Source organism: Fundulus heteroclitus, chromosome 13 (assembly GCF_011125445.2).
Source record: "Fundulus heteroclitus isolate FHET01 chromosome 13, MU-UCD_Fhet_4.1, whole genome shotgun sequence".
NCBI lineage: Eukaryota > Metazoa > Chordata > Actinopteri > Cyprinodontiformes > Fundulidae > Fundulus > Fundulus heteroclitus.
Genome location: NC_046373.1, coordinates 3,560,191 through 3,572,382, shown reverse-complemented (window position 1 = coordinate 3,572,382; position 12,192 = coordinate 3,560,191). Strand labels below are relative to the sequence as shown.

The window sequence follows — 12,192 nt, the reverse complement described above, 5'->3', positions numbered from 1 at the left end:
CCAAAAAAATCTGATTTGTGCCACATCCATATGTGGTACCAATGAATCGGATATTTTTCAAAGCGTCCACAGTCTGAACGGTCATGTCGCATTTTATCCTGTCTTTCACATCACTCTCCTGTCTGTCACTAAACATCCACACACAGCAGTAGCAGTTAGTCCGTTGTTAATAGCTGTGCTGCTTTCTTCTTGCCTTCGTCTCGCTATGATGTTGTCTTAATATTGACGGCTCCCATTCCGCAACAGCATTCTAATGATAACAAGGAGAGATGCCAGCCGGTATCTGCATTTTTTTTTTTTTTTTATCTTTTCAGGTCTTTTTCTTTTAACAACACTTTACTGAACACTTCTCGAAACAATTACATTCTCCATGACTGACTTCTGTAAACGGCGCTCTGCTCTGAGACGTCTTCTTCTGTAATCCGCACTTGCGGGTCGCTTTGCGGTCTTGAACCGTTCAGGCAGAAGTATGATAACATAATCCTAGCCAGATTGATATCGCTCCGCCTAGCTTCACTCACATCCATCTGGGACATCTCCCACAGAGAGTGATTTCTCCAACCAATTTTATTGTCCAGCCAATCAGGACGCAGGGCTGGAGTTTCATAGATGTGACGTAGGGGAGAAGCGACCGTGACGTGAGACTGTTTTGATTCAGACAATGGCGGCTCGCATCGAGGAAGCAAGCGTTAACATTGATGCTGCTATTTTATCTGTGTTGTCCAATCTTCCTAATATTGTTTCATTAAAAGAACATCAGAGAACGCCTCTGAAGGCTTTTGTTGGTGAAAACGATGTTTTCGCCCTTCTCCCGACCGGATTTGGCAAGTTTTGTTTTCCAGGGGGTGCCCGTGGCGGAGCGGTTATCGCGAACCATGTTAGGACCCTTTATGTCCTCAATGCGGTTGTCCTGGGATCGACTTCGACCCGCGGCGCTTTGCCGCCTGTCTTCCCCCCTCTTCCTGTCAGCTCACAGTCACTAAAACGCGTGCCACTAGAGCCGCAAACACATTTAAAAAAAAAAAAAGGTTTGTTTTTTCCTGCGTCGCTCTCACAGCGTCACGGGTTAGCTTCGATGTGAGTGGTTGAAATAGCACGTCGATAAAGATGACAGACAAGTGGCTTATCCAATCATATGCAAGGATTTTTGATAAGGCCCAGCCTTCTGAAACGCCATTTCTATGGATCCATCCGAGATGGATGAGTGGAGCTAGGCGGAGCGAAATACATCTGGCTAGGGTCAGTTTAGAAGTATGATGGTGGTGGCATTTAATAGTAATATGAGCAACCACCCCACCATAGATTGGTGGACTTATGTGACTTTTGAAGGTCATTGGTTGCAGGGGTTGGAATGTAACAAAGCCAAGGTGGGGCGCCGATGCTTTCTTTTCTAGGCACAGTATAAACTAAGTTAGGCTTGTTTGCTCTTTTGCTCGAGTCTTCTTACACAGAAGATATCCTAGAATGTCGGCCTACATTAAGCATTTCTCTTTTGCTCCATCTCTTTATCTTCCTCTTTCTGCCTTCTTTTGTCCTTCCAGGGTATATTTCAGGAACCGCTGGGTGAAGACCGTCCACCCTGTGGTCCAGCAGTACTGTCTCATCTCCAGCACACAGGTCACTTTCCAGATGCCCACAAGGGAGGACATCCTCAGGCACCGTGTTGTCGTGGTCACACTCAGCACCTCCCAGTACCTCTGCCAGCTGGATTTGGAGCCTGGTAAGTCCAGAATTAAACTGTCCATAACCTCAGATTCAAAGAGGTGGTTGTTTGTTTAATGCAAAGCTCCATCAGCCTTCTTAAGGAGTCTAAACTGTTTAAATTTTATTTGTTGGATCAGGGGAACTGAAAACCTCCAGCAGTAAATCTCCAGCTGTGTGTTTCAAAAAGACTTCTTAAGGTTTAGATCCTTTGAGGCGCAGGCGACATCAATAGCACTGACCTTAGGTTCATGTCTTGGCTTGATTCAATTCAAAGACCTTTTTGGTTTTTTTTAATTTTTGTTTTTTACTTACTACTCCGCATGAAAGGACCTCATATTTTGCAGTCCATCTTGTTTTCTACTGATAAACAAGTAGATGTATGTTTTGTTAAAGCCCCTGCCTGTGTGCATATGTACCTTTTATCCATTAGTCCTCTATTATTAGTTATTATTGTCACTTTGACAGCCAGCATTGACAACCATTAAGATTGAGGTAGAAGTTGTGCCAAAGTCATGGAAAAACAAACCGATTTGTCGGTACAGGCTAATAACTGGCACTAATGTGTCAGGGGGAGGGGGCTTCGTCTCTTGCCTGGGTACACCATCTGCTTGTTTCTAATGTATTGCACATCATTAGCCCTCCTCCCCATGTTGCATCTCCTGCTCTGCTGGTGTTTGATGGGGATGAAAATCGACAGGAAACGAGGCAATAGAGGGACAGCGAGTCTTCTAAGCAGCGATAACGGATCTCCAAGTGCAAACACAATTCCTTCTCTTCTTCCGTCTTTGTTTAGTGCCTTAGATAAATAATTTGGGTGGGGGATAACGTGTGTAAAGCTCAGAGCAGTTGTGTATATTTTGTTTGGTTTGTGTTTTATATATATATATTTTTTGGAATACAAGAGATGTATGCAGCTTCAGGACGACTGCAGGGTATAAGAAAACATGTAATTGCTTCACTATGGAAGTGGAAATTATGATGAACTTTGAGTTTTACAGTCTTGGCTACTAAAATATGTATCATGTTCTTTCAAATAGGCCAGGTATATTATTGACATGCACGATTCTAGAAATAAAACACTATATTAATATATTGCATGAAAACAGTATTTCACAATTGAGATTTTACAGAAATTGATATCTTGGTGACAGCTGCCTTTCAATATGTTGTGCAGCTCAGATTTTGCGTCCCTGTTTTGAGCACATGTACCATCTGGTTCTCTGTGTCCTCAAAAAAAAGTGATGATCAATAAACACCAGCTTTAATATATGAAAATTAGACTAAATGGCTACATCTTAATTTTGCTCGTCTTGAACTGCTAAATTTGGAGTTTGGGCCTGAAGTGAAGTTTTCTATGGCCAGGTTTGAAAGCTCAGAACCAGACGACAGCTGATTACTTTAAAAAGTTTGACTCCAAATGTTGTATCTTTTAGCCATGAGCTGACATTTACATTCGTTCTCCTAAATGTCAGTTCACAGACCGGATGTCTGATATGCCTAGACCAATTTGGGCTGTTCAACAAGGCTCAGGATTTAAAAGTGACACAATAGAACCAGAAGTCTGGTGTTATTTCTTAACCTTCAGAAGCAAAATTAGTCTAAAATTCTTTTGTCTTAAAATGCAGCACAATGTTCCCAGATTTCAAGCAGTCCACTTATAGGTAGATCTACGTGAAGTTTCTTATTTTGCTGAACTCCCACAATCTGTTCAGTTACATTTAACTGTTCAGCTGTAATGCTCTGCCTTTTTTTTTATCTTACAGGCAGTTCAATGTAATTAATCTGTTTCATTTAAATCTGTACTGTTGGATTTTAGAAGCTGTATTTTAACCATTTTTTCTTTAAACTTACAGTAACCGTAAGCTTACTTGAGGTGGTATTAACACCAAATAAGTCAACCGTCATTCTTATCCTAATATTAAGCTTATAAAACATGTAAAGCCTGGCAGCAAATAAAAAGTTATTCCCAAAATTACTGCAACAAAGCTCCACCGTTTTAGCTCCTGGCAAATGTAGGAAAAGATTAGCCAGTCTTGGATTATTGATCCAGTTAATTTAACCGTTGACTGTCTGGATTCTGTTCAAGTTAGGCGTTTTATGTGTCTCTTTAAATCCCAATTTCCCACATTTCTATTTTAATACAGTAAAACATGCCGGTCCTGAAGTTGCTACCAGACTCTTCAGGTCATTATTTTCACAACAGACTTTAATCCTGTCCCCCATGATTTCAGCGAGATTTGGCGTGTCGTGAATTGTTCGAGATCTAAACATTTATCTTCATGAGCATGTTCTACTTTGCTGCAGCGTTTTTTTCCTACTGGAGCATTTGTTTTTGAAAACAGAGAACCACCCTGCTTTTCCTTTTAAGTTATTTACATTCTGTTTGTAACAGAAGCTCTTATAACTCTTTTGAACGTGTTACGCAATTTTTAAGATTCTTTGGCCAGGGAGTACAATTTGCATCCAACAACAAAAAAAGATGATGTGTATACAAACTAGCATGCATGTTTTATAAGCTCCCTTCACTAAATGTCATGGATGGTTAAATCATCTTGTTTAGTTACATCTAAATAAGGAAAATACAGAAACCTTTGTTAAAATGCTTCTGAATTACAGTTGTTTTGACTGGATTAAAACTAGGATTGATGCTGTTTGTTTATTCTGAAGAATCTTTAATTTGATGTAAGGCTGGGTGATGAATTGATTTAATAAATTAATTTGAATTTACAATTTTTCTTTAAGATTTAATTTTCGGAAAATCAATTCAATTTATTGAATTGATTTCATTTCAATAAGTGCATAATAAAATCAGGATTTTATTATGCACTCATTCGGCTTCCATGAAGAGATTAGCATGCAATGCTGAATATATTTTTAGGAAAATATGTCGTCAAAATAATGTAAAAAGAAAACTTTTTTTAAACTTTAATATGAGGCACTTTATTTACTTGTTTACTTACTTTTTAAAGTTTGAAGTTACACCAGTGAAGTGAAACCTGTTCTTAGCTCATTATGTAAAACCACTAATGGGAAACATTTTGTTATATTTTCGTTGTTTACAAAGGCAGGGTCGCCATCTTGTTTTACAAGCATGTTTCACAGCTTGTGTTCAGTTGCACTTTGAATTCAGGTCAACTCCCAGATGAAATGCTGGAAATAATAGCAACTTTTTAAAATTTATTTTTGTGAAACGAACAGGAGGAGAAAATGATTTAATTGGATTTGGTATAGTTAAATCAGATTTTATTTTCAAGCTATATCGCGCAGCCCTAATGTGTTGCAGTTTATGAAAAAAAATCTTTGTAACATGTTAACCTCCAACTCTGACGTCAGAATCATTAACAATTAAATGTGCTTGTGACTTATAACTGATTAATTTTACTTAATACCGAGCTAAATAATTTCCCTCTATGTCTTGTGTTTATAGCCTTTGAAAACATTTTGATATTTATTTCAATGACTGTTCGACTATTATCCATCAAAACAATAATCTTGGAGCAGATTAGATTGCACAAGCTAAAAATATGGTCATGCAGATGCTAACCTCAGTAGAGGTCATCATTTACATTTTATGGGTATTTTGGATGCAAACTAATGAAATTTGCACGACTGGGCATGTGTTCGACCACTAGAGTGCCTCCAAGAGGATCCTTGAAATGTGCAGAATATGCATCAAGCTGTATTGACAGAATAAATACATATCCATGTTTGTTTCATGAAGACTGGACAAGGTCTGAGGTGAATTTGCTACCAGGGTCAAGAGGTCTCAGATATGTCCAGAACTTCCTAATGCTTAAAAATCATGATTAATATTCCTAAGATTGTATATGTGTTGCTTCTTATTGATTTATCAATACTTCTTTTTGCAGACCTGCTTTGGCAGCAGTCATTCACTTTGTATGTTGTGGTTCTGGCTGAAGAGTCACGGCACTGTGACAAAATATGCAGCTCATAATGCAACAGTCCAGTCAAAGAGAACGCAGTACTAAACATTAAGGATTTTCTACAACATGCAAAAGAAACCAGCTCAGAAACGTTATCATTATTCACTTGTGGAATTGCACTTTATCCTCTTTCTGGAGAATGTACACCGCCTGGCCAAAAAAAAGTCACCACCAAAAAAAAAAAAAAAACGTCACACACTCTAATCTATCTCTGATCTAATATTTCGTTGGACCACCTTGAGCTTTAGTATAGCACATTTCAATACAAAGGCAACGCAAATGGCTTTACATGATTAAAACATAGGAAAATAAAATGGAATAAAAGCAAATTGTAATAAATAAATAAAATGGAGAAACTAAACTAAAAGCATATATTAAAAACAGTTGGACTACAAAGTTGAACCAGTGATGTTTCAGTCATGTCATGCTTTTAGGCCCATACTTTTCATCATGAAATCAAACTTTCCACCCTGGGGAAAAGGTAGGCACTAGGCATGATGGGAACATCACTTCACCAGCCTCTCTTCTTACCCTGACACACCCATCACTCTGGAACAGGGTCAATCTGGACTCATCAGAACATATCACCTTCTTCCATAGCTCTGGAGTCCATTCTTCATGCTCCCTAGCAAACCGAAGCCTTTTGTTCTGGTTAGCCTCTGATTAGTGGTTTTCTTAAGGCTACACAGCTGTCCAATCCCAATCCCTGTAGTTCCCTTCACATTTTGTGTGTGGAAATGCTCTTAGGTTCACTATTAAACATAGCCCGGAGTTCTACTGTTTCTTCGATTTGAGTTTACCAAATGTTTGTGATCGCCGATCACAATCATAAAGATTTTTTTCGGGCCACATCTTTTCCTCGAAGACGATGGGTCACCACTATCCTTCCAGTTTTTAATAATGCGTCGGACAGTTCCTCACCCAGTTTAGATAGTTTCTGCAATCTGCTTCGATGTCTTCTCTGCTTGATGCTGCATTCCAATGATTTGACCATTCTGAACCAGACTGACATCTTTTCCACGACCCCGGGAAGTGTCGTTCCACATGGTGGTTGAAGAAATGAGAAACAACTCATTGCACCGGTTGGGGTTAAATAAGTTGTTGGCAGCTAAAGCATAATCGCCCATGCAGTAATTATCCAGTGGGAGGCTGGTACCTATTTGCTTAGTGAAATCCAGGTGGCGACTATTTTTTGGCCATGCAGTTTATGTTTAACGAGGTCTGGTTTAAAAACAAAAACAAAAAAAAACACAGATTGTAATAGCTGGCTAAAACCTGTCGTCAGTAAATGTTCTGATGCTTACAAAATCGACTGCGGAAAAAAGTCTGAGAAGCTTGACTCACATGCTGGAATTAAAAACACCACGATAAACCTACAAAGGTTGTTTAAGTTGAGGAACAAAGTTATCTAAGTGTATTCTGTTTCTTCTTGGTTAAAGATTTAATCAACATGGCCTTACAAAGGTCTCAAAAAGTCTTTCATTTCTGAAACAGGAGTGACAGATAAACACGTCCGCTCAGATTACATCTACCGTATATTTGCATATTTATCAAACTTGTATAGTAATGAATAAAACATAAATCAAAATGTAAATGATCCAGTTTATAAGCAGGCCTGGTGCTGGACATATGCATGCATTTATAAATAGTGCTCTTTCCCTCCCCCTTCTATGAGAACCTCTCTAGTTCATGTATATATTTATAGGTTTTGAGACTCTGGGATTTTACAGCTTGGCAGTAAAGATTCAAGCCTGCAGTTACACTTCCCATCAATAAAGGTTACGCTGTGATCTGATATTAAGTTGGGTCCTAAATTGTGTCAAACTGCTGCAGAAACCACAATACGTCGGAAAAGATCTCCAATATTAGCCTCATAAAATCATTTATGATAAATCTGACAAACATTTACAGCCCAGGATTAATAAGAAAAAAACTGCCGTAGCTTCATTCACAGAGCTTTTCCCAGACTCTCCCAACCGTCTCTGTGTCGTAGAAAGGGTCGGAAGGTAAATTAAAACATAAAAGTGTTCGAGGGGGCGTGTGATTACTGGCAGCTGTCATTTAATTTTAGCTCGTTGCCTCTCTCTTTTTTTTTTTTTAATCACATTTGCAGCACAGTGCCTCTGATCTTACTCGCCTCTGTTTATTAACCCTCTCACATCTAACTATCGGCGTCTGCAAATGCAAACACCATTAGAAGCTCAGTAACATATAACGGCCATAGAAATGTAATTTGGAGCTCTGATTTAGAGAAGCGTTCCCCCGATGCCGGTGGCCATTTCTAAGGTGAAACGTGGAGCACCGTGGCCCTCCTTCCCTGCCTCTCTGCCAACATGTTGTTCATAAAGACCATATTTTTCCCCGCCTGTCTCCCAACTAATCTCCGCTTCCTTGCCTGGGGAAACATTCTCATCTCTAATGGCTCCTGTACATCATTTTTTGAGCTTTATTAGGCTGCTTTGTGTTCATGTGGATTGAAGTACAAAAAAAAAAAAAAAAAAAAAAAACTAGGCATGATACTTTGGGGATTTCTTTTCAACACAGTTTATACCAGAGGCTGAATAAAGCTGCCCGGATTCAGTAATTACAGCATAGGCTTTTCGGCACGACGACTTCGATTGCATAGTCGGAACCAGTTTTAGAGAAATAAAAGAGCTCACCGCAAGCTTTATCAGAATTGTCCTGAGATGATGCTGCCCACATGTAATAAGCCGTGTGACAGGCCGGGCAGGCGTTTTTTATCACAACATTTGGAGAAATGTTGTGAAATGAAAGTAGATTTTATTTCCAGCTGTCACATCTGATGTCGGCGTATCCTTCCCTGTGAAACTGGTGTAGCTTCAGAGGCTGCTGGCTGGTTGTTATTCAGCCTCTCTATTCCCCCCCACACTCCCTGCTCCAGCACTCATTTGCCATGCTGTTTTATCTCCACCACTCATGCTGCTGAGCACCGGTTGGGCTTTTGAAATCAGGGTTCAACCCTTCCCTAACGCTCTATAAAACCCGGCCCTGGCTTGGCAGCACCGGTTAAATGCGATCGCAGAACATTTGGGAGCCCCCGATGAGCACAAAATGCGGCGATTTAAATGCTAATCACGTATATTTAGGCTGTGTCTACATGCACTCACCAGACACTTTTTTATTAGATGCACCTTTCAAGTGCCACGTTGGACCTCCTCTTGTCGCTGGAACTGCCTCCAGTCTTTGCGGTCGAGATTGAAGAAAGGTTTCGCGCCATGTTGAGATGAAAGCATTGCTCGGTTGCAGCACAGTTGTCGGCTGCGCATCCATGATGGGGAATCTCCCTTCTCCCACAGCAATCTCCCATCAGGCGATTGCTGTGATCATAAAGGGACGGGCTTGATCGGTGACGATACTCGGACGTTGTTGAAACGATGGTCAGTGAAATATCCCAGTTCCCACTATACCACCAGTCTGAACCGTTCATACAAGGCGGGGTGAATTCATGTTGGCTGCTCTCGTGCTGCTACAGCACATCTGCTTCAGGGTTCGAAATGTTGTCATTCAGAGACGGCTTTCTGCTTACCCTCCCTTTAATAAGTTTTTAGACTATATTTGAGGTCCAGTTGCCTTTTTTGATCAGAAACACGTCCACCTCTTGTATTTTGTCCGGCCCTGTGGCTAAATGCATTATCATTATAAAAAAAAAAAAAAAAAATTTTTTTTTTTTTCTCCAGTGTCCTGTCTAAAAATAAATAAATGTGGCAATAAGAATTGTTGTCTTAATGGCAAAAAGAGCTCATCGGATTTGACTTTCACAAGTGGAGCAGTACGGCTTTTGCCATAGTGCTCCGCTTGATTTATGAATGTGAATAGTTTTATTATGATTCATGCGGGGAATATCTCAAATGATATGGACACTACAATGGGAAAGTAGGAGAGGAAAGTAAGAACAAGAAGAAAAAAAGAAAAGGTAGAGAATGATAAAACAGTTATTGAAAAAAACATGTACTTCGTTTAATTGAAAATCTACAGTTCCTATATTGTCCACGAGGGGCATTGTGTTTTAATTAGCAGATTAAGCTTCAGGTGTGGAAAAATTTAAATCATTTCTTAATTTTTATCTGTTTGATGTATTTTGTCATGCAGGACAGTGTTTTTAAGTTCCAAAAAATGTGAATAAATGTTTTTCAACATTGTATAATCACTGTGATCAGTTATTATGCATAATGCACAAGTAAATGTTTAACTGAGTAAAAGTATTGTTGAAATTGCACATACTTTTCTTAAAAACGCTGAGGTTATTCATAATATATTGTGTAAAAGTAAAATTAATTTAATATAAAAATCAACACGTGTGGCCCTCTTGAGATCAGATTAAGCTGTATGCGGCCCCTCAACCAAAATGAGTTTGACACCCCTGGGTTAATCTGACTTTCTTTGCTGATGTTGAATGCGTTTCGAACAACAAAAGGCTCATTACCTGTTAGACTCGACGCTCGCCGTCTCCGTGTTTGGCATTCAGCGCTTTGAGGAATAGAGAGTAAACTGACAGTTGTCTGTGTGTGTGTGTGTTTCCTGGCAGGGTTGTTTACCCATATCCTGTTGGATGAAGCAGCTCAGGCCATGGAGTGTGAAACCATCATGCCTTTTCCTCTCGCTAGCAAGACCACCCGCATCGTGCTGGCTGGGGACCATATGCAGGCAAGTAGGAGGCTGAGTGGAGCACGAGGGAAATCCGCAGAGAGGATTCAATTCACTTTGTTAAAGTTTTGTTCAGGAGGGGAAACAAAAGGCTGCCTCGACGCATGTTTATTTCCTTCAACTATAAATGCAGATTACATGCTGCTTTCAAAAAGCTTGGATGTTTTATTTAAATTATGAATTTGATGTAAAAAAAAAAAAGAACTCAGCACAGCTCTTAACAGGCATTTGAATATCAGGTGCCAATAATGGCTCCTTAGACTTTTCCGCCCACGGATAGAAATAAAAACTGTTGTGATTCAAGCGAGCACAAGGATTTAAAGCCTAATTTTTCTTATCCTGCGATTTTTTAGAAAGTGTACAGTATTATCTGTAAAAACAGGGTAAAGACACTGTGGAGGTCTTTATTCTGATTCAACCTACCAAACAATGTTAAGAACAAGATTCAAACACTGTATCCAGCTTGGTGCTCATTTACAGCTTTTAACCGTCTTCCATCTGCATTTCTAACCCAGAAAACAGAAAAAAGAAAATGGTTTCTCTTTTTTATTCCTTAATCTCTGTGCACCCAACCACGTTGTTTACAGCAGTAGTTTTGAGTTGTGCTGAGTAAGAGCTAATATAATATTCATTCAAGACTGTGGCCTTTACTGATTAAATCAAGGCCAATACATTTAATTAAGCTTGTGCTTTGTATTAAAAAAAGAAAAGCTAGAAAGGGTAAAATATTTTAGATATTTCACATCAAGTTGGAACATATTAAAATATGGGGTTCAGGCGATTTTCTCCAGTCAGCTTTCAATATTGCTTTTAAGGTGAAAAGATTCAGACGTTACCTGTGTTTTGGAGAGGTTCTGTACCTACTGGGGTCATGCAGTTAAGCTCAAAACAGAATTCCCATTTTGCTTGCTCCTAAGCAGCTGTCAGAGAGCAGCAAGCATGTTATCTCTGAAACCCAAAGAGTGGTTAGTTAATGACGTTCACACCACGTGGAAGAGCATAGAGGCAATGACGTGTGAGACGCAGCCTTTAAGTTAGCTGGAGGCCAGACAGTAACTGAAGACAGGTAGTCTTGGAGAAAATTAGTCTTAGCCTTAGAGAGATTTAATTAAAATTGTTTAAAACAAAACAAACTAAAGTTTCTTCACAAAGTGCGTGTGATTCTTTCTTTTTTTAATTTTCTTTTGCCTGTTCTAATTCTCAGTTATCCGGGTCATTTTAACAAACATTTCAGCACCTGTCCAGGAGTCTTTGTCAGTTATGGTGGATCCAGAAGCCTTGAGGATCGCACTTGGCTTCTGAATCCTTCACTTTCATCACTTAAGTGCGAGCCACCAGAATTGGCAAAGACTCCTGAAAAGGTGTCAAAAAGTTTTCAGAAAATCTAAGCGATGGTGCAGTTGCCTCCAATTTAAGCCTGTGTGCTCTTGAGGTACAGTAATCTGAAAATGCTTGGATAAACCAGAGCGTTGAAAACTGCTGCTTTTAAAAAGCATCAAACACTTTTCTTTTTAAACATGCATTTCCCACTTGTCTGAGTTTTTAGTTTGTTGTATTTTTTATGTTTTTACAGATTTTTGTTGTTGTTTTACCCTTTGAAATCTTTTTTAGAATAAAAATGCTTAGCAGATTAAATGTATTATTATTATTATTATTATTATTATTGTTTTTATTATTACATAGATTCTGTCCAAATGTTTTACTTAAGAGGTTAAATTTATTTTGTCGTGAAGTACTTGATGCATTTTCTTTCCCTTGTTGATCTCATTTTTAACTTTAATGCTTGGTTGAGATGGAAAACATGATTTATGTTTGTCCTCCTATTGGACTGGGCAAACCAGGTGACCTTTATTTGACATTTACCATCTAAATGAAATAG

At 39.1% G+C, this 12,192-nt stretch overlaps 1 protein-coding gene across 1 annotated transcript in view; it reads left to right on the top strand.

Moving 5' to 3' along the window:
• Positions 1 to 12,192, top strand: part of helz (helicase with zinc finger) — a 72,669-nt gene that overhangs the window by 37,832 nt on the left and 22,645 nt on the right. Inside the window, exons 18-19 of the mRNA XM_012874169.3 lie at positions 1,542 to 1,720; positions 10,195 to 10,313. Of these exons, the coding sequence (XP_012729623.2) occupies positions 1,542 to 1,720; positions 10,195 to 10,313 (298 nt within the window). The remainder of the gene's footprint in view (positions 1 to 1,541; positions 1,721 to 10,194; positions 10,314 to 12,192) is intronic.